The 21,463-nt window shown below is 41.5% G+C and overlaps 2 protein-coding genes across 2 annotated transcripts; one reads left to right on the top strand and one right to left on the bottom strand.

Annotated features, from left to right (window-relative positions):
* Nucleotides 1–176: 176 nt before the first annotated feature.
* On the top strand, nucleotides 177–11,872 carry prom2 (prominin 2). Its single transcript, XM_085477761.1, has 24 exons — nucleotides 177–321; nucleotides 1,166–1,477; nucleotides 2,554–2,618; nucleotides 2,984–3,189; nucleotides 3,361–3,481; nucleotides 3,910–3,973; nucleotides 4,097–4,186; nucleotides 5,920–6,116; nucleotides 6,562–6,636; nucleotides 7,162–7,225; nucleotides 7,335–7,491; nucleotides 7,578–7,730; nucleotides 7,810–7,933; nucleotides 8,018–8,106; nucleotides 8,685–8,769; nucleotides 8,904–9,047; nucleotides 9,136–9,204; nucleotides 9,290–9,382; nucleotides 9,496–9,549; nucleotides 9,680–9,760; nucleotides 10,374–10,442; nucleotides 10,557–10,646; nucleotides 10,785–10,897; nucleotides 11,003–11,872. The coding sequence occupies exons 2-24, from the start codon at nucleotides 1,243–1,245 to the stop codon at nucleotides 11,049–11,051; spliced, it is 2,487 nt and encodes an 828-aa protein (XP_085333887.1). The 5' UTR covers nucleotides 177–321; nucleotides 1,166–1,242; the 3' UTR covers nucleotides 11,052–11,872.
* Nucleotides 11,873–15,551: 3,679 nt separating this feature from the next.
* On the bottom strand, nucleotides 15,552–21,184 carry hps6 (HPS6 biogenesis of lysosomal organelles complex 2 subunit 3). Its single transcript, XM_085477760.1, has one exon. The coding sequence runs from the start codon at nucleotides 20,865–20,867 to the stop codon at nucleotides 18,072–18,074; it is 2,796 nt and encodes a 931-aa protein (XP_085333886.1). The 5' UTR covers nucleotides 20,868–21,184; the 3' UTR covers nucleotides 15,552–18,071.
* Between the last annotated feature and the right edge of the window lie 279 nt (nucleotides 21,185–21,463).

Here is a 21,463-nt window from a genome sequence, read left to right as displayed (position 1 = left end):
TTCCAAAACAAACAAGTCTGACATCCCTTACATGCATTTGAGAATACAGGAAACAAAATTAGTAAAATCTATTTTGTTTACCCCTATTATGACTCCTCCTTCCCCCTGACACACCACGCGTCGACCCTCCCTTTATCCCTCCTTCAGTCTATAATTTTACCTCCCTCTCTTCTCAGTGGCAGTTCTCTGCAAGTCAGCACACAGTCCACTTGATAACAAGACTGAGCATATTACATTTCTTTTGTGGGATTGGAGAGTCTCCTACTAATTCACCAGAGACTAGAGCAGCTCCTCGGTCCTTCAACGCTCAAGCCAAGAAAGGTATGTTTTCCAAATGACAAGATCCAAATGATCTCTCTTTGTCTTCTGCTTTCACACTCGGCTTCACTTTACGCTTCTGTTACTTCATGATTTTTACTCTCTTCACTTTGACCGCACTTTGTTCACATTCTTACCTCAGCTGCTGTTTAGACGTGGAGGACATGCTCAAACTCTTCCCAGCTGAGTGTCAGTATGTAAGGCAAATATCAGCAGACTGATAAAAGTGACGCATTTTAGAACGGGAAAAGAGAACTTTGTATTATCACGATAATATAATTTGCTTAAAAGAGCTCCACCTTCACAAACATTACAGTCATATTCAAGTGTTGCATGTGAGTTTCATGCATTGAAAATTGTTTTTATTCCGCTTATTCCTTTTTACTGTCTCCTGCTATGAATGACAAACATGGTTTAGGGTTAAACAGCAAGGATACAGGTACATGAGTCACATACCTATTTGTGTGTTTACACTATAAACATAGCAGGGACCGATTCCATGAAAGTATTCAGGCTTCATCTAATTTTTACCAACTTTTCCTGTGATTATGAAGGTCACTCCTTTGGGTCACAATTGAGGGTCTCTCGATAAGTATAGAATAACACAGAATCCTAAAGGGCACTGTTCTTATCAGAGACCTACATGCGCTGTATTCAGATTTCCCATTTTACAAAATGCCAGCAGTGTTTTTTTGCTTTCCCATTTCCTGGCTGTAACAAACTGTTCTGCTGTCTCTTTGTCTGTGTGACTCAGTCTGTGGCTTTATGCGTCTCTTCTTCAGTCTCTAATTTTTCTGCCTTGTGCGGATGCACCATGGTTTTATCAGTTTCATTGTGTTGTTTTCAGATGCTTCAAGGAAGAGCTTGCGCCATGAGTTGAGCTCTCTGTGGACCTGCCTTCTCCGACTGCTTTCACCTGCAAACATGGGGTTATACGGGAACATGAGGAACTTGTGCGGAGTAGTAGGAGTGGTGCTGCTCGGGCTCAGCCTGACCCAGCCTGTCCTTTCTCAAACTAGCTGTAAAGCAGATGTGGCCCCACAGAATTTTACCCAGCCTCACTACCACAATACAGCCAAAAATAATTCAAAAACAGGCTTTATGTCAGCAATAGTCCAATCCTTTCTCCACACAGTTGAGCCAAACGCCTTTTCTTCAGGTCAGTATCACCACCGACCTTTACTGCCTTACTTCTTCATGTAGCAACATGTCGAGCTACACACGCACAGAGCAGACAGGAAATATTCAAATCACAATAAAATCCTTTGGCTTTCATGTTCTGCATGTCGCAAAATTTCCCTGTTTGGTTAAAAGTGACACACTATTACCCTGCACTCCTGCTCCGTGCTACAAAGAAACTAGACAAAAACATGATGGAATTGGTTAATCAGTAAGAAGTTAATGGGCATTCTTGCATTTTGCAGAATGAATATTTAACCTTTAGGTGCTCTGTTGTTTGTAAGGTCCCGTATCCTGGCTCAGACGTGTGTGTGTCACATCTATTGTCTGTCCAATTGCTCCATAAACCTGTGTAATAATTTCTATGTAGTATTGATTTATGAAAAGAAGGCACGTTTACACGAAAGCCTGCCTTTCACCAGTTCAGACTGAATTTAAAAGCGACGATTATCAGTATTAGTATTAGATATGTTTATTGAGTAGATTTCGCACAATGACCACTTTAATCATTTATAAAGAGTCCGCTGATTTTTCCATCCTCATGAGGTCACCAGGGCTTAAACAAACAGCGTTTCATAAAAAAATAATAACTTAATGTTACGATAAGGATAAAATGCTGAACAGGGTTCTTACTTAGGAAAAAGCGATTAAGCCAGTGGTTATCAATTGGCAAATGTTTTATAAAATGCAAATTCATTTCAACATACTAAAGGACATTTAACATTTATCTGGTCTCCTGATCGACATGTCTTCTCAGTCACCTGTGCCTGCTGTTGTCCCTGTCAGACATTAAATGATAGGTTTTGTATTGTTGTTTTTGGTATCTAATGTTTTCTGAAAGCTAGACTGGTTTCCTGGTCACGGCAAGATGCAAGGTGTCAGGTTTCCACTTTTACAATGAGAAAGAATAAACGTGTGTGCAGAGCGAAAGACATATTGTCCTTCTAGCCTTTGTACAAATTGTGTGGATGACTAGGACAGAAACCAGCAGCATAGATTTGTATCGGCCACTCATGTACTAAAAAAAAAAAATGTTTCTCTTTAATTTCTTTCCAGATTTGGTGGTCACGGTAGTCAAAGAGTTCCAACGTGGGCCGCCAGATCAAGCAACCATCAAAGAAGTAAGGCAGTGTACATGATTTCCACATATTTTACTGTAAACAGGAACTTTGTGCTAATAATAATAGAAAAGGCCACTCCGTCATTAGAGCTCTGACGGCTGTTATATGAGACTGTCTCAAAAAAAATCCCTTTGTGTTTTGTTCCAGTCCATTAAATGTACTAAAGCTCTTTGATCCACTTGATTGTGGACTGTCACCACAGTAAAGTAAATCCACAGTGTACTGATGTCTCACAGGTATTTGACGTCACAGCTGGCCACAAAGAACTGCTGCAGTTCTGCCGTCTTGGCTTTGAAACTGATATTTGTGACACCTTAACGCTAATACATATCGTTTGTATGTGTGTGGGCATGTTACGTGTTCAGATCCTGGTGCACAAAGTGGGTTTCTTGGTGTGTATTGCCATCGGGATCCTGTACATCGTCCTCATGCCCATAGTTGGATTCTTCCTGGCCTGCTGCCGCTGCTGTGGCAACTGCGGTGGGAAGATGTACCAGGAGCAGTCATCCTCCATTCACCGCTGCAGGAAAACACTCTACTGGTGTGCATTCGCCACCACCATCATTATCTTGTGAGTGTGTGTAGGCTGCTCTTGGGAGGTTTTGACCAGCGTAATGATGATGTGTTATCTGAAATTAGCAGTGAAGACAGCTTGAATGCACACGGCTCACTGCATCGCTCAGATCAACAATACGTTGGTGACATAAATTTAATTGTGTTTGTGTCTGTATGTGTTTTGCAGAGCTGGGAATGTCTGCATGTTCAGAAGTAATGAAGCCTTCAAAGTGAGCGTGGACAAGGGTCCAGGGGAGCTGATAAACACTATTGAAAATATTAACACCTTCTTCACCGATGTGCCTGAGGCAAGAGAACATTTCTGAAATGTGGAAATGCATTGTAACAGCATTTATTGGTACCGGCTGACTAACTGCTCTTGAACTTTATTCTTAACCGTAAACTGTTTTGTTAGTTCCTGTTACGGATTATTCACAGTAAGTGCTGCTCTCCTGCAATCCCTCTGCAGCTTTTGTGTGAGATGCAAACAGACCTCAGTTTTGAAGTCAGACCACTGATTAAATACCGACTCCGTTTTCCACATTGTCAATATACTTATCTGAAGTTACAAGAGACTGGGAAAAGGTTGGATGGAAAATGGGGCTGTTTGTTGTTCGTCACTTGCAAAAGCTGCTATGTATGATCAGCCAATGTAATCAATCATCTCTGTTTGTTTTGTTGTGAACCATATCTTAAGTACACAGTCTGAAATAGTTCGTTTTTACTCCATTTCCAGCAAATTAACAGTGTTGTGGACAAGAGCAACAAAACTGTGGATGAGGTTAAAAAAAACCTGAAAGGTAAGAAAAAGGAACTAACAATGAAGGAGCAGAGGAACAACTATTGTACAACCAAACTGCTGCAATACATTTCCCACCCTTGTCACATGTTTAACCATTTCAAAACATGTTTTTCTGTCTTAGACATCGGAATCCAGTTGGGATCAGCGATCCAGAGTAAATTCAACGGTACCCTGCACAGAGCGTTGCGCTCCGTTAAACTTCTGGATCAAGGTATGAGCCATATCTGCATGCTGAGTCCTGCATCAGCGTGTTAATGAAAGTTCAAATGTAGATACCTGTCATGAGATTGGCAATAACAAAGCCACCCCCACCAAAAAACACAGTGTACAGTTTACTGTAAATGCTTTTCACCTTGGCATCCCTTTTATCTAGTTTTCCCTTAAACCTTTGCATTTGCTTTATTTACTTAGTTAGCTTTTTTAGTTTCTTTTTTTTAGCTAAGAAAAAAAACAGACACAGAAGTACAGAAATAACAGTGCAAGTGCAATGCTTTGACTAGCTAAAAGAATTATGTTACATATAAGGTTGTTATAGTGAAACAAAACTAAACTAAAAACTAAAACTAGCTGTGAAACTCGCTTTTAAAAGGTTTTTATTGTAATACTTGTACTGATTTTCCTAAAGCTTAACCCTGACACATGCCCCTCATAGAGAAATAATTCAAAAGATTAAAGCTAACACCGAAACTAATAAAAAAGGAGAAAGATGCCCTGGAAACTAACTGACACCAAAGAAAGTGAAAAACAAAAATTCAAAAGGAAATCAAAATAAAAACTAATTAGATAACACAAAAATATAATAATTCTGGTTACATACTGATTTACAGGCTGACATTTTGAAACTTGGACAGTCGCAGGGAGCCACACCCAAAAGCGTACCCTGCATACAATTAAAAAAAAATCTGGCCTATTAACTCTAAATTGGTTGAACAAAAAAATATCAAATATTATGTAAGACTTCTCACATTTTTGCAAGGAATTAGGAATCTGGAAAGTTTTCTCATAGGATTTCACACAATCTCACTTCTTTTTGAAACGAGAAACATCGCCCCCTGCTGGTCATTAGAATTCTGGCTCAAGGCACTTCCTTACTAACTTCACTTTTTAGACTCAGAGATTATAGGTTAAAAGCTGTGGATTTCCCAATCATACTGCTTTCTAACCCTTATATGAACTCTAATGATGTGCGTCTGCTGACAGTTTGGGTTAAAAAAGCTTCAAAACTAGTAAATAATCATATTTGGGACACAGTATACAGTATATAATAGTGTCTGGAGTGTTCCTCAGTCAGCTCATTCTTTGTTAGAAACCTTTATAGTTTATCTAAAGCATCTACATCAAAATCTCCTGTGGCTTTCAACAAGCAGCAGTGGTGAAGGGTTATCCTATAAAGCTGAAACCTAAGCTGTGGACATTCCGGTTCTCAGCAGCTCATTTGATCAGACTCTTTGTATTAAAAACATTTCCAGGGTGTCAGCTCAGAGACACGGAGGCTCTGAATAGTATAAGGAACCTAGATATGTTTGTTTATTAATTTACAATCGTTTAATTTTAGTATATTAGTCTAGACACCGGAATATTCTCTTTTAAGGATCCACCTTTTCACTATGGGAATTTCAGCATTTCTTTTTAGCAAAAGCAGCTGAATCATTTGTTGACACACTTCTTTACAGAGCACATCCACTCTTAAAGTAACAGAGAGCAGGCTTAGTGCAGGATTGTAAAAAGAGGGTGGGTAAACAAATGTTCCTGTTGTTCATTGACTTGGCTTATGTGAGAATTTCCCATGAATTTTAGCTTCTTATATAGCTTTTACATTCAAAGGAAGGTAGCAGGGACACCCCCCCCCCCCCCCCCCTATATAAACAGCCTTAGATGAATATTTATGTAGTGTATAACACACACATAGAGACTAATATTTGTGTATTTGATTCATACGAGCAGAGATTCAAAACACCAGCCGTCAACTGAAGACGTTGAACTCGTCTTTGGTCCAGCTGCAGTCCAGCGCAGACCGCGTCCAGGCCAATATCACTGCTGTGAAAAACAGCATCAATCAGACTTTATCCGATTCAAGATGCCAGAACTGTACCACACTAAGCCAAGTACTACAGTCACTAACAGTGGATACCACCATTGATGTAAGTACAGAGTTTGTGTTAACAAGATGACTCATTCCTGCTTTGTTGTTTCTTTCTGAATGGATGAATTGGTTCTGATTGACAAAGGCAAAAAAAAGAAACAGCTTCTGAATGTCATTCAAGGAAAACATGAGTCAGGTTCGACTTATCTACAGACAAAGAATCAGCCCTGTTAGTGGGTTTTATAATATATTATAATGAAGAACCAGGAAGAATCATTTTATGCAATCAAACACTGTCTGATGTCAGCCTGAGACAATGTGGCACATGATCATTTATGACTTTGTCTGAACAGCTGATCTGTCCTCTGTCCATCTGCTCCATGACACAAATGTTGGTTTTGCTGCAGTTTGCTGCCACCTTGTGTTAGTTTGAGGTCTGACATGTTGTTGCTGATAAAAAAAAAAAAAGGTTTGTTGTTTGTGTCTGTCATTGTTCTCTCTAGACTCGCGGCTTGAGCAAGTTTCAGTCCGCAGTGGATAAAGCCAACCAAGCTGATCTCACATCCCAAATCTACAAGGTGAGTGACATCTGCAGACAGAACAGCCTCAGAGAACACATCTGTTTTTCTCATGAGAAATGTCAGTGTTCCCAGCACACAGGCACACTGGTATTGTCTGGTCTTTGAAGGCTCACAAGGGAGTCTTGAAACAGTGAAATAGGATAAAGGGGCCTTCAGATACATTGTTATGCCTATTATTTCCTATGGTTTGCGCCATGCGATGAAAGACTTGCTGTTGCATTGAGCAAAGGGCAGTGCTGGGGTGCTGTGATGTACATTTGCGTGACCAATAGAAACAAGAATTTGGGGCATTTGCTCAGCTGAGTGTTTCATATATTGCGCACAAAAGGAAAAGAAGCCAGAGGGTGCCTTACAGACACTATACAGACACTAGATCTTCACATGCAAGCACATGCAAAGGCTGTAGTTTTGAGGATTTTGAAGATTGACTTTTTCACTGAAAGAAAGGCAAATTCAATATTCACATCATTTTTAATGGAGGCATGTTAACAATATATTTAAACTATTTACATGATAACTCAGGTGGAGGAGTATTTCCAAAACATCCCCCAGACGGTGAACAATGAAACCAACAATATAGTTCAAAGTGAGTAAATGCTGCGGCTGTTGTAACAAACTTTCTGAACTAACTTCATTTTTTAAATATGTGTACTGCATGTGTTTGTGTGCATTACTGAGCTTGTGTGTTTTATTAGGCAGCACCAAACAGCTGGACAGCATACAAGCACAAATCAGTCAGTTTAAAAATTACTTCCCTGTATCTGCGCTGACGGATGTGTCTAGGACACTGAACACGACACAAACTGAAATCAAGAATATTTTGCCACAAATCAACAACGCCGAGTTTATCAGGCAAGAACCCCTGAAGTGCAAACTTGCTGTGTAATCAGTGGCAGAAATACCCACGACTCAGTCATCATGTGTGCATACTTCTTCAGATGGAGCGTGTGTGTGACCCTATGCTGTGTGGTCCTCCTGGTTGTGGTGTGCAACGTCCTGGGTTTGGTCCTGGGCCCTCTGGGTCTGAAACCAAAAGAAGACCCTATGAAGCGCTCCTGCACAGCGAACTGTGGAGGCATCTTCCTCATGATGTGAGTACTGGCTTTGAATGTTGGTTTCATGCCGAGGGGCCTGGTTCTTCTCTGACCTCTGACCTGGATGTATTTGCAGGAGTGCAGGTTTCAGCTTCCTCTTCTCCTGGCTGTTCATGATTGTAGTGATAATACTTTTCTTGGTGGGTGAAAATGTTTACACACTGGTCTGCCGACCCTGGAACAATGGACAACTGCTAAAGGTAGCGATATACACTCACACATGTACCTGCAGATACATGTACAGTGTATGTATATATATGTATGCTCTTCTCTTCTGTTCACAGTTAGTTGATAGTTCTGGCTTGATTCCATTGCCGCAAATAACTTTGTCTTCAGGAATGAAAATGAACATCAGTATCTCTGATATCTACAGGTATGTAATGCCAGATATACATGTTCCATGTAGTTTTTAAAAAAATGCTTAAGCAATAGAGCTAAAAAAAAAAAAACCATTATGAAATGATTGGAGTCAGTAAAAACTGCAAACTGTGGATCTTGAGAAAAACTTTGGGATATATGAATAATGCACAATAAGCAAAATTTTGAAATACAGTAAATTTCCTTCTAATGTCATAATATCAGAGTTACAGTAGAGTCTGTGCACTTAAAACAATGAGTTAGTGACACTAATGTTATTGATGCTGTTCTAAAAATACTCAGCTCCTACTCCAGAAAATCTGAGGTATTACCAGTCGTAATAGCACCGTGACTCAAAATGGGAAACCTTAAATGGGCGTAATTCATGAAAATCATTTTTAAAACCCTGTGGCGCTTCAATCACATATTGACTGTTTTATTTAAACACAGTAGTTGTGTACAGAGTCAAAATAACGTGTCGTTGGCAGTACTACACATTTAGCCCGGTCCCCCAAACATATCTCTCTGTTTAGGAAAATGAATTCAAATGTGCTTCTTTAAAACTTTCATTCTGATTAGCAATTTTTTTTTCAGAAACTGTGAGGAAAACCAGGCTCTGTGGACAGCACTCAATTTGTCCCAAATCATAGACCTTGGCAACCTGCTAAACGTGTCAAAAGTGAGCTTCCTTGCCACCCTTTCAAACAAATGAAGACAACCCTATGTGAATTAAGCATACCAGATTGTTTTGTTATGCTGACTGGATCAAAATGATGAAATACATTTTTTCTCTCTCTCCCTGGTCACCCGCAGTACACAGGAAGTGTCCAACAGGACTTTGAGAACACAAATATCTCTCTGCCCTCGGTCGCTTTTCTGAGTGATGACATTAAAAACCAATTACAAGATATCTCCACTGAAGCTAAAAAATTTGATTTCACTGCTATCATGCAGCAGGTATGCCTTTTTTTGTGTGGATCACTAACTGTCATTAGATGATTGTGTGTGTACATGTTAAAGTAATCTTATTACTTATCTCCCTCAGATGAACGCCATTTCCAGCATCAATCTGAATACAACAGCAAATAACCTCAATAGTTTAGCTGATGCTCAAGTGAGTGGAATCTTTTACACTTTATTACAAACTAATGTGACTTTGATTTATGTCCTAACCAAACCAACCTCTGGCCTGTTTGTAGCCTGATCCTGATATTAAACAACAATTCAAAAATGAGGCTAATATTGTCAGGATGATCCAGGCTGACATAGACACAAATATCAAGCCACAGCTGGTAAGTTCTGTTCTTCCTTTCTTTCTCTCCTTATCTCCTTATTCTGGGAGTTGTTTTATTCTTTTGTTGGTTATCGGAATTTAAAAAGAGAAATCGACTGCTTTTGCCCATAGACAAATGTGAATTCAAGCCTCAAGGGCCTTCAAACCACTACAGACAAAGTCAATGTGAGTATGCCCTGAGCAGTCAAACGCAGAACTCATTCTCTCTATTTTTTCATTCTCATCCTCTTATTTGTTTTAAATTTATTTTTCATGTATTTATTTTTTCTCATGCTTGCCTTTTTGGCTCTTTCAGGGAACGGTGGAGGAGGTGCTGAGCAATGTGCAAGCAGCACAAGACTTTCTCAAAACAAATGCAACTCGGATTGTAAAGAATGTGAGTAGAGGCACGAGTCACATGAGCTGGAAGAAAAGTGCTCCATGTGGTCGGTCAGTTATTTAGCCACTGGCAACAGGGGGGGAGGAGGTGCAGTGAGTATTGATGTGCTGCTTGTAGTGGAAGCAATGTTCTTACTAGTTCCACAACCACATGGGTTAGGGTGGACATAGCAACTCGTTGCCTTGAAGATTATTTCTAAGTGCCGTCTTTTGTCATGTGAAAGTTGTCTTAGGAGCCTTAAAAACAAAAACGGTTGCTTTCACTGTGTCATAGAAGAAGGTTTAAAAAAATAGCCCAAACTAGCCCTGCAGAAACCACATTTGCTTCCTACCTGAGTAAATAAGCGACACTGGCCTTCAGTTTAAGAGATAAGGCTGACACTGTTATAATTATCATCTATTATCTGTAAATATCAGCTGTCTTCCCTAAACTACCTGTCGCAGTCAGTTTAAATTCTGCCCTTCTACACTGAGGACAAATTCTGAAGAAAAAAACCCGTTCAGGGCTATTTCCATCACAGTATGATGGACCCACTGATCCCTCATGACCTGTCAGTGTAAAGAAGGGAGAAAACACAAGGAACTGACCCCATTTTTTTGTGCCCACCTAGGAAAGCAAAACATTTCTGGACTGTCAGCTGCATTACTTCATTGCTTACACTGACTGGGCCAAACTCATGGTAAAGTCTAACCCAATCTTTGCCTGTACTTGTTGAAATAAATGCCCTGTGCTTGTACAGGTGCCGGAGCTTACCTTTTCTAGTGTTAGTAATCTGTATGCAATCTTCCCTCAGATCACGCAGCAGGTGGGCCACTGTGGGCCGGTGGCAGGAGCTTTAGACTCTGTTGATGTCATTGTCTGTGCATACATGGTGGAATCTCTGGTGAGGATCACATCTTCCACCTAGCAAAATACACCCTGAAGAGGAATATAAATTTAACATAACTAAACTTTCATTTGCTGTTTTTGTTTGTATTTGTATGAAGCCTGCATGGTCTTATGCTGCCTGTTCTCTCTTCAGAATGCCTTCTGGTTCAGTTTGGGATGGTGCATAATGTTCTTCATCCCCGGCATCATCTTTTCTATCAAGCTGGCCAAGTACTACAGGAGAATGAAGGAATCGGATTTCTTTGAGTAAGAAAAAAAAAGCAAAGAAAATGCACGGGTCAAAATGACGTGACAGATTAATTTGACGGTGGTTGTATGTGTCTGACTTTGACTCTTCATGTCTCTTTTCAGAAACCACATTACCGTGAACCAGATCCCGCGGGCGCAGATGAAACAATGAGAAAGATGGCATTCTCGCAGAGCTGCTTTAAAAGACTGCAGGCGCAAATGTTGCTTTGCCTTACAAACTAAAAACATATGGTGCACTCAGGCACAGATGTGGCATATTGTCACTCTGATGAAAAGTCTGAAAAATCCAGTTTTCACCACAAGGTGGAAACTCAAAAGCAACTTATGAAATGTCCTACACTGCACATACAATAATGTTTCACACGGCATCTTTAAAATAACTCAGGGGTACACAGGGCATAAGGGAAACTGCAGGGATTGGTTTTATCATAGCAAATTTAAAGTCCTGTATTACAATTAGAGTTTTTATAAGTTTTTCAAGTTTTTATACAGGTTTCATATGCATTTCATATGTGAACAGAGCTGCTTTATACATTTGCATGAATGCTGGTGTGCAGCTCCATGAATGTGACTCTAACGTGTGCCTAATCATTTCTAACTCAGTTATAAATTGTAACTGAACTAATGCTGAAAATTAAAACCACAACACTTGTGTTTTTGCTAACTACACAGAACCACTACATTTTTTGTTTTGTTAACATTATGTTGCTGTGAACTGATTTTGAGAGATGTTTTGAATTTATGCTGATTTATAGATAGATGTAGATTTATGGATTTGTAATCGATACTGTTGCTACACAGCACTTTATATCATCTGTTCTGCTCGAACATGATTCAACCATAGCTAATGTTTCTATAAACTGCTAGTTTAACAAGTTCTCTTTTCTTTTTCCTTTTTCTTTTTACTGGTCTTTATGTTCATGCTGACTTATTTGACTCTCTTCACAAACAATTAAAAAACAAAACAACAGATGATATGATCTGATCATATTTACACAGACCCACTGATTATATAGCATTGTGGATTGTTTAGGTTGATGACTGGTGTGTCTTGTGACCATTCGCAGACATCTACTCACTCGTGTGACACAGGATGGATTACCATCAATGAAACTGGTTTTAATTGGCTGAAAACTAAAATGCCATGGTTTAACTTTCATTTGAAGATGTTAGAAACTGCTTTATTGAGGCTTTTTTTAAGAACAGGAAGTTTTTTGGGCACCTGGACTGAGGTTTAGGGGAGTGAAACAGTGTGACTGCAATGAAGTAACACCAAGCAACAGGAAATATTACAGCAACACTGTATGGGTGTCAAACTTAGTTCATCTAAAGGCCATGTGGAAAATGAGAATATTGGCCACTTCCTGTTTTCTTTCTTCTTTTTTCTTTGCATATTTGCCACACTTGTATGTTTCAGATCAAACAAAATCTAATATTAACAAAAAATAACTGGAGTAAATAGAAAATGCAGTTATAAACAAGGATTTCATTCATTAAGGGAAAGAAATTATTCAAACCTACCTGGTGTTGTGTAAAAAATTAAATGCCTCTCACGTGAAATCACAGATTAACTGTGATTAACCACATTTTTTTGGAAGCTAAGTGCAATGTCACTAACTATAATCACAAAGTAAAAAGGCTAAACGATCAACAAAAATGTAACACATCATGCTGAGAAAAAAACAGTTGAGAAACAAAGTCACTGACGTATCGATCTTGAAAGAATTACAAACCTGTTTCCGAGACTTTGGGAATCCAGGAAATCGCAGTGTGTCCCCAAATGGAGGAAACTTGGAATAGTGGTGAACCTTGCCAGGAGTGTCCGGCTTACCAAAATTACTTCAAAAGCTTATCAGCAAATCATCCAGGAGATCACAAAAGAACTAAGAGCAGCATCTACACAACTGGAGGCCTCAGTTTAACATGAAGGTACATCTCACATTTGCAGAAAACATCCTGATTATCCTCAAGACATCTGTAACAAAATATCCTGTGGACTGATGAGAAAAGGTGAATTTTGGAAGGCTTCAGTTCTGTTCCATGAGAAGTAAGGACTCATCTGCAGATACTGCAAATGCTCGATTGTAGTTATTCGTGCCCAGATGTTACGTTTAGGGGACAATGACTTTTTCACACAGGGAGAGTTAGGTTTGGATAACCATTTCCCTTAATTATGTAAAATGTTTGATGCTAAAAATTCATGATTATGCACCCCCCCCCCCAAAAAAGAACAAAAACAAAAAACAAACAAACAAAAAAGCAAAGAGGGAAAATACTTTTTTCACAGCACTGGTAAATCAATTTCAAACTTTTAAGCTTGAATTAAAAGAAACGAACGCTTGTGCAGCTGCATACCTCTTTTTGTATAGATATTTTCTGACGCATTCCCATCTTGGTGCCTTATGTCTGCTATACATAAATTCAAATATGAAAATGATGATGCAAATCATGTTCTCTGATAACCAGGAATTGGTTAATGGCAGATACACACCCTTCTGTCTCCTTCTACCAAGGGTTTCATCCACAAACTTGTTAGCTTGCAGGTGCTGTTGAGGCCTTACACGGAAGCCTAATTTGAAATGTTAAAGGGATGGGTTTTGAATTTCCAAGTCTTATACTCAACACCATGCATCCTCTTCTGCTTATCAAATTCATGGTCGCAGGTGGTGTGGTATCCCAGCTACCACACCCTAGACAGGTCAGCAGTCTCTCAAAGGGCTAACACAGACATTTCATTACACGAAAACTTAGGACATAAAAAAATGTAGGTTTACAATACCTAAAGGCAGTGAAAACAAAACAACACCCATGACCTGTAGGCCTGTGAGAACCAAAAGGTTTTAAGTCTGGTTTTGAACGTATGCACAGATGTAATTGATCTCAGATCAGCAGACAGACAGCTCCACAGTAACTGAAAGCAGGCTCAGCAGACTGAGATGCGAGGCGAGAACAGTTACAAGATCTGAACCTGATGACCCGATAGGTCTTAAAGGTGATTCTATATTGCACTGAGAGCCACTGAAATGCCTTCAATACTGAGGTAATGTGGTCAGGTTTCCATGTACCTGTAAGGATTCTGGCTGCTGCATTTTGAATAAGCTGAAGACGTCCTACTGATGATTTGAGTCCTGCAAATAGAGCGTTGCTATAATTTCACCTACTTGATATGAACAAATGGACCAATATCTCTAAATTGGTTTATGAAAAGTGGCATCCCTGTGCAGAATGATGGACGCTAAGATTCACTGCTCAAACTTTCAAATAATGAGATCAGTGTACAGCTTATAATTAAAAGCTAAGAGCTCAGCATTTACACTCACTCCAGTTTCTAGGTTTCTGCGTAATGTCAAAGCGGATAGCTACCTTTATCACCTGCTAAAAGGTTTGAAAATGATCAAAAACATTTTACCCCCTGCATACTTCTGATCGTGAAATGTTTTAAAAAGTGCTCTAATGTGGCCATCCCTCTACTGATGCATTCACTTTAGTTGCTCTGCAGGATGCAGTCAGCTGCTCAAAGGCAAGCAAAGGACAGAACAGCAGGGAGAGCCTGCCAGCATCTGTTTAGACGAATTACAGTTTACAGGATGCCATCTATAATTAGAACAAGTGAATCGATGGCATTACAGCACTGGCACCTTGTAATAAGAGACGGTGGAGTCAGCAAAAATCAATTAGATGAAAAAAAGTGACATAAAGTGAAGGAGAAAGACAGGAGGGGGGAAATAATTGGCCGAGGGATGGTAGGTATCATGTTATGCAGGCTCCTGCACCTCCCTCTCCACTGTTTTGACTCCTACTACCCTCTGCGTCTTTAGCACTTTTTTTTTTACCTTCACATCCTCATGCGGAAACCACCTATTTGCTGTGAGGGACACACATGCACTGTGCGTCCCCGCTTTACTTTTTGCAAGCACTGTAAATGTTTTGTCTCTGTTCAGAATGCTTAAACGGAACAAACATTCCTCGTGCAGGCCTTGAATGTGGAAATATTTCAGCATATTTACACACCTAAATACTTCCTCTGTACCACACACACACACACAAGTGCAGCTGTAAGTGGATTTGCCATGGACGAAAAGGGATACGGTGAAACTCTAATGGGGCAGTGGATCAAATGAATCAAATGATTTTCAGGCTGGGTTAAACTGTAAATACAGGTAAAAACATGTAAGGACATACTGGTCTTGACATTTCAATTGTCTGTTGTGTAGCTAACTTGCAAAGCAGCGTCTCACAAGATCACAAGACCATCTGGCATGTTGAGTTCTCTCTGCACAAGGGTAAAAGGAATATGCCAACAGATCTAGACAAACCAGAACTACATTATTCTGTGGGAAGGAGGACTTGGCAGGCAGATACCAATGACATGTTTTGGAAAGTGCAATAAAATGACCTGACAGACACACAAATTGTTAACCGCCTGCTGTCTATCACTTCCCTATTCATCACGGAGCTCTGTAGCAGTATGGCTTAATCTAAAACAAAACAACAAATCAAAACTTTTACAAGATACCAAAGTGCAATCAAAACTCCAACGTCAACAACACTGCATGTTACAAGCAGCACGTCTCGCGAGGCTGTTAAAAGAAACCGTATTATTAAAATGCAAATGAGCAGGAAATTACACATAAAACTCTGGACGGCAAAGTCGTGTTTTATCTTCAGTTTAATAGCATACAGCATCTTTTCATAAATACTTACGCGTTCTTCAACAAATACTGCCTAAAAATTAGCATCACCGAAAGTACAAAGTTGTCACGTGGATGTGAAATTTTGTTAGGCCGGTGCAGGAGGAGCCAACAGCAACTTGAAGCAAAGGTTAAGGCGAGTGAATATTAACATCAGAAACAGTCGTGACGTTAGGCTCAGTGGCCTCTGTGGGGAAGTCAGGGAGTTCCCAGTGAATCTGAGACGAGTCGAAACATATCTGTTAGATGAGCTGTGCACGCTTTAACACGTCTGTTAGGTGTGCAGGGCCTGGAATGACTGCCGCTTGATTAAATGGACTTGAGAAAGATATCAGAAAGCTGTTAGGGGTTAGGGGCAGTAGCCCTTTCATACCAAGAGCTGATTAAAGTTTAGAAATGCGTACGTCTTCAAAATATGACTAAGAGTGAAAAGACAGCTGAGCTATGACACTACCCTGTAAATTCGAAGACGCACCGTAAAAGGCACGCAGGTTTTTCTGCAGCATTTAGAGTCTGATTGTCACTGAATACCTAAGACATGTCTGACTTTCCCAAAACCTCACCCAAACAGGACCTTGGTTTATCATTTTAGTAGTCTTCCAAAGATTGGTACATAATAAATAGGCAGAAGAGTGAAATATTATGGACAGAGACTTAACTTTGACTATAACAAGCTTAACAGGCTGCTCCAACAGAAGGCACTAAGCACAACAGGAACACAAATACACACTTGTTTTTGGCACTTAATCAGAAAAAACCCCAAAGCAGAGGCACAACCAATACTGACTGTTGTCATATAAAAGTGCAGCTGGTGACAGAGCATAACCAGCAGTGTCGATAAGACCGAGGGGCTATCATCTCTAATAACATTACCCTCACCGGGTTCATAAAGGAGGACATGCATGACCTTATGCAAGCAGCAGGGTGCCTGTGTGAGTCACAATCTGTCCCACAAGCACTTGAATTTTAACAGAATTACTGCTAAAATTGAATTTAAAGTTGAACTGTGAGTTGCTTTTACTGGGTACTCTGCCTGGTATGTCCAAGGAGTCGGCTGAGAGGGAGCAGAGGAGACAAGATGGAGCCTAGAGTGACCCCCCCCCCCCAAAAAAAAGATGACAGGAATGGAAAAATGGAAGCAAAAGAAAGTCACGTAGATTGTTTTGGTTTACAGATTTGAGTCACTTAAAACCAAACAGAAGCCATCAGCATAAATGTGAAACCAAAAGCCAGTAAAAGAAATCCTGATCTCCTTCCTTCTTCCCTGCTCTGCCAAACCATACCTAGCTTAAAACAACCCACAAAGGTCAGCTTGTCTGAATTCAGACTATTAGATTACTCACTGCATAAACGCACTTGAGCAAGTAAAAGGAAGCTATACTCGGCTATAATTAGCCAACATCTATTTTTAAAAAAGGGAACACACCTTTGTATAAAACCCAGCAACAGGAGTTAGTGGCTTTTGTGTTTGCTGTTCTGATATAATACAAGAACATCCGCATTCAGGACTTAATCAGTGCGAAGCTGAGAGCGGGGTGGAGCATAAAGGCAGAGGCAGATGCCATTTTGGTTCAGGAATAACCGGCTCTGTTTCACTGAGCACTTACATACTATATTGTGTTAATACCGCTACCCTTTGATAGGATTCCTATACAGGTTAAAGTTACGCAATGCAAGAACATTCTCATCGACGTGCAGTTAAGGCTGAAAAGATAAATAACACTGTAGATACAGTTTATACACATAAAGAGTAGGGATGCACCGATCCGACTTTTCTTTGAGATATCTGCAGATACAGAGTATCGACAATAAATTATTAAGCTGCACTTGTCACGCAGAGGATTCATTTACTTATATATAAAATAACATGAAGCAAATAAACAACTCAGTTACTGAAATGAGACATAAAAACAGGGACTCCTGCCATCTAGGAAACTAAGCTGAATAAACACAAATATCTTAAAAAAAAAAAAGAAGAAGTATTTTAATATTGTATACAACTAATTTATGTGCAGCTGTTTCATTTCAGCTTCACGTCAAAGTCTCCACTGCATTTTCTCTCCTCTGCTCTTGTGTGGCGAAGGAGACAGACAGGCCAAGTGAAGAAGACGTTAACCGTATTGACCGCAATAAGCTCCTTAGAGCAAAATGTTCATGCGCACAGAAATAAACTGAGATATACACTGATCTGAAATCTTTGCCACAGATGCCCGATCCATCAGATCTGTGCATCCCCATTTAAACACTTAAATTTACCTGCAGTTATTACACTGGTAGGATCTTCAGTAGTCATTTAATATTTTCTAGTAGTCACATTTCAACAGTTTAAAAACAAAACAAAACAAGAAATACGATCTTATTATATATTATTACATATTATTCTGTTTTATAATATGATTGTCATCACACCGATTTACACTTCGGTCAGATTATGTGTTGAAGGGAGTATAAAGACAGTTTTGTTCTTCATTCATTCTTCTTCAAACTGTGTTAGCAGGTAGAGCCACCCTCTGCCTTTGAATAGCTGTTTGTGTGCAGGTCTGCTGTTCAGGGGTTTCTGCAAGAAGAGCTGGGGTGATGTTGTTGCACAGATCAGAGTCTGCACTGGGGTCTGTGACACTGCCGCTCTGCTCAGTGGGCTGGCGAGGCAGTGCAGGAGGGGGGAATGACGGTGACTGGAGGATGTCCACGTAGCGCTGGCTAGGCTTGGTCTCCCTCTGCAACACTTTTCTCAGCAGTGGTTTCAATAGCCCAACAGTCACCTGAGTACTGTGGGGGTCTGTGAAAGGAGGAGTAGAAGAGGTTGAACTGGACGCCAGGAAAGACGAGGAGTGGGAGGGAGTGTTGGGAGAGGGGAGGTTTTTCAGGACCATGTTCAGGATGGTGGTGACGGTGAAATCCTCAGGGCAAAGTGTCCACAGCAAGTCCAGGTAGGGATCCAGGTCTCTGTGATGGGCCACCTCGCACAACAAAATAGTGAAAATCTCCTTGTTGAGCAGCGGACTCTGTTTACAGCACTTCTGGGCCACCTGGGTGACCCGATACCACTGCTTCTTGCTCATGAGGATCCGCAGAGCCTGTAGGATTGCGTTGGGTCTCCCACTCACCAGCAGCAGCTCCACCTCTAGGTCCTGCTGCTGGTCTCTGTCTGGGTTTAAGCTGGACAGAAGGTACAGTGCTCGTTTATATAGTGGCACGTTGCTTTCATTGCAGTCCCCTCCTCTCCCACTAGAAAAACTCCAAGAGGAAGCCGCCAGGCCCAGACCCAACCCCGTCGAGCCCTGCTCCTTCTGGGCGAGCTCGAGGAATCTGGGCAGCCAGCTGGGCTGGAAATGAAAAACTGACCTGCAGAGGAGCTCAAACACAGGCAAGGCAGCTGAGGAAGTGGAGGTTGTAGATTTTCCTTTACAGTTTGTAAAGTAATCGACCTTAAGGCTGCGATTGTGTTTTGGTCCCCCATTGGTTAATGACAGGGAGGCTACAGGGCTGGATGACAGACCAGCACTGAGAACAGTTTTCCACACATCAGGGGGAGCTCTGCTGGACAGAAATCCTTCACCGTTGTAGTGTAGCTGCAGAGCAGACTGCGCCGCCTTCCAACCCTCGGAGGGAAAGATGCTGAAGATGGAGTTGAGGTACAGCAGAGCCTCTTTATCCAACTCAGGAGACGACAGAAGCCTCAATACTTCTTTCTCAACTAGACTCTCACACATTGCCTCCACCTCTTTAACACTACCCCTCACTAAAGTCCCCTTCACTTCCTCCAGCGAAACCAGAGCCTTGAGCTCAGCCTCAAGAGAACCCATTAGCTTGTCTTGCCCTGTGATACATCCACCTCCTCCATTCTGGGACAGCTGTGCTCCCTTTTGCTTGAAGCCTGTGCTGAGGTAGCTGAAGAGGATGGAGGCTAAAGAGATGGGAGCCTGGAATCTCCCCCCTTTCTTCAGCGAGTCCACGGTGAGCGGGGTGCTGCTCAGGCTCCTCTGCTGGTAGTATTTACAGGCCTCTTCAAAGACAGCTTCTACCAGGAGGGCTCCAGGATGAATACTCTCCACTGTACTGAAACCAGGAGACTTTATTCTGAAGCTGCAGTCTCTGGAGTCCGTCCCCCTGCTCACCACTACAAAAAGTCCAGTTTCTGAGAGTAGGTGAGGTGTACACATATCTGCCCTGTTTGTATATAATAATGCTTCACTCATCAGCACAATCTTTTCCAGCTCTCTGCCACAGTTCAAGTCTATCAGATGCAGGTTTTGCCCCATAATTAGTGCCAGGGTGTCCTCATACATACCAAGGCTAGTGTGAGTGCTGTAATTTACCAAACAGTTGTCTTCTAGTTTGTATACTTGCCGCAGGACCCCGTCTTTCTGCAGGAGACAGAGCCAGCCTGTGCTGAGCAGCAGGAGGAGGCCTCCACAGGCTGTGGGTGAGAAGCTGCAGATCTCAGGTGGCTCAAGAGGAGACAAATATCCTAAGCAATCGATTACCAGCTTCATAAAGTCAGACTCTTTAGCTGAAAGCTTTTTAAGGGGGGTGTTTTTACATGTGGTGCTGACTGTAAAGGAGTCATAGCGAGGGGACCAGGAGAGGAAGAATTTGGAGATGTTCAACAGCGGCTTCGACTTCAAGTCAGGAAGAAGGTGCACATATTCCCCTGAGCTGACCACAGTAAAGTCAGGATTATTGTGGAGGGCGATTTTCACCCCTCCCAAGCTGACAGCCGTCTCGTTCACCTCAAAGTCACGTCTGCAAACACAGTATCTCAACTTATTCCTTGTGGCGCTGAGGACAGGGGAGCTTTCTGACGGCGGCCGCTCCTCGCACCAGATGATAAGATTAGAGCAAGCACAGACAGATACCACTTTAGCCCGGGGACTGTTGCACAACTGTGATGTCTGCAGGAGATGCCAGCCAGACTTGCACTCCTGGAACTTCCAAAACTCAACTTTCCCACTTTCATAAACCACTGCCACGACCGCTGCACCGCTGCTGCTGCCGCCGCCGTGATGCTCCAGATAGAAAATATCCACGATGGGCACGTTTACGCACAAATCCAGTTTCTTCTGGTTAGGAGCCAGCTGGGGTCTTTCATACTTGTCAAAAGTCACAAGACTGACCTTAGGCTTGCGGAGGACGACATGGATGTGACGTCCATCTGGGCTCATGCGAACACTGTTTATCTGCTCGTTGTTATTCAGACTGAGTATCTCTGTCAGCTCTTTACCGTGAGAAAAGTCCCCGAAATCTGACAGCTGCTTCAACACCAACCCCGCCATATTTCTCCGTTTCCACACCGAGCAGCAGCCCGTAAATACTTTGCCACAGCGTATTAACTAGCCTGCTAGCTTCTGTGGCACATAATCGGGGTCCAGAGTAGCTAACTGAATGGCATCCCGTTAATCTTCATCCTCAAGGTCCGTGCGTGGACAGACGTCCTTCGACAGCCGTCGTCCCCGGTAACGCCATGTCTGTCGACGACAATGAAGGCAAACAGTTCGCTAAAACTGACCTCTGGGTAAGTTTTAATCGAGAAAGGCGCTCTACTCATTCCACTGCTATGCTAGCGCTCCCCTAACATCACGGGATTGTTAATTTCCGGATACTCGGGCTGTTTTGCATAAGAGGAGGAGCCACGGCTGCAAAGATCGTGAGCGAGCAGAAGGAAGAGCGACAGCAGAGCAAAAGCGATAGTACCAGAAATGGTGACGAGATCCGGTACATACGTTTGGAAACTCTTCTTTAATATTACTGACAGCACTTAATTAAACTTATTAGAATGTGTTGAATGTGAAAGCTGGAACACGCAAACACAAAAACTGTGATACGTACTGCTTATGTCTATGGAATAAGAAGTGTAACTTTAGTTATTGTA

The sequence above is a fragment of the Copadichromis virginalis genome, linkage group LG13 (assembly GCF_057382275.1).
Source record: "Copadichromis virginalis isolate Kocher_CV1m ecotype Utaka linkage group LG13, C_Virginalis_male_GT1.1, whole genome shotgun sequence".
Lineage (NCBI taxonomy): Eukaryota > Metazoa > Chordata > Actinopteri > Cichliformes > Cichlidae > Copadichromis > Copadichromis virginalis.
This window is presented reverse-complemented; position numbering and strand designations above follow the sequence as displayed.

What these genes read in the sequence shown, in the direction of transcription:
- prom2 (XM_085477761.1), top strand. Translation starts at nt 1,243, where the DNA reads ATGGGGTTATACGGGAACATGAGGAACTTGTGCGGAGTAGTAGGAGTG. An exon ending in ATCAAGCAACCATCAAAGAA is followed by an intron (nt 2,619 to 2,983) that starts GTAAGGCAGTGT and finishes TTACGTGTTCAG; the next exon opens with ATCCTGGTGCACAAAGTGGG. An exon ending in GGTTAAAAAAAACCTGAAAG is followed by an intron (nt 3,974 to 4,096) that starts GTAAGAAAAAGG and finishes TTTCTGTCTTAG; the next exon opens with ACATCGGAATCCAGTTGGGA.
- hps6 (XM_085477760.1), bottom strand. Translation starts at nt 20,867, where the DNA reads ATGGCGGGGTTGGTGTTGAAGCAGCTGTCAGATTTCGGGGACTTTTCT.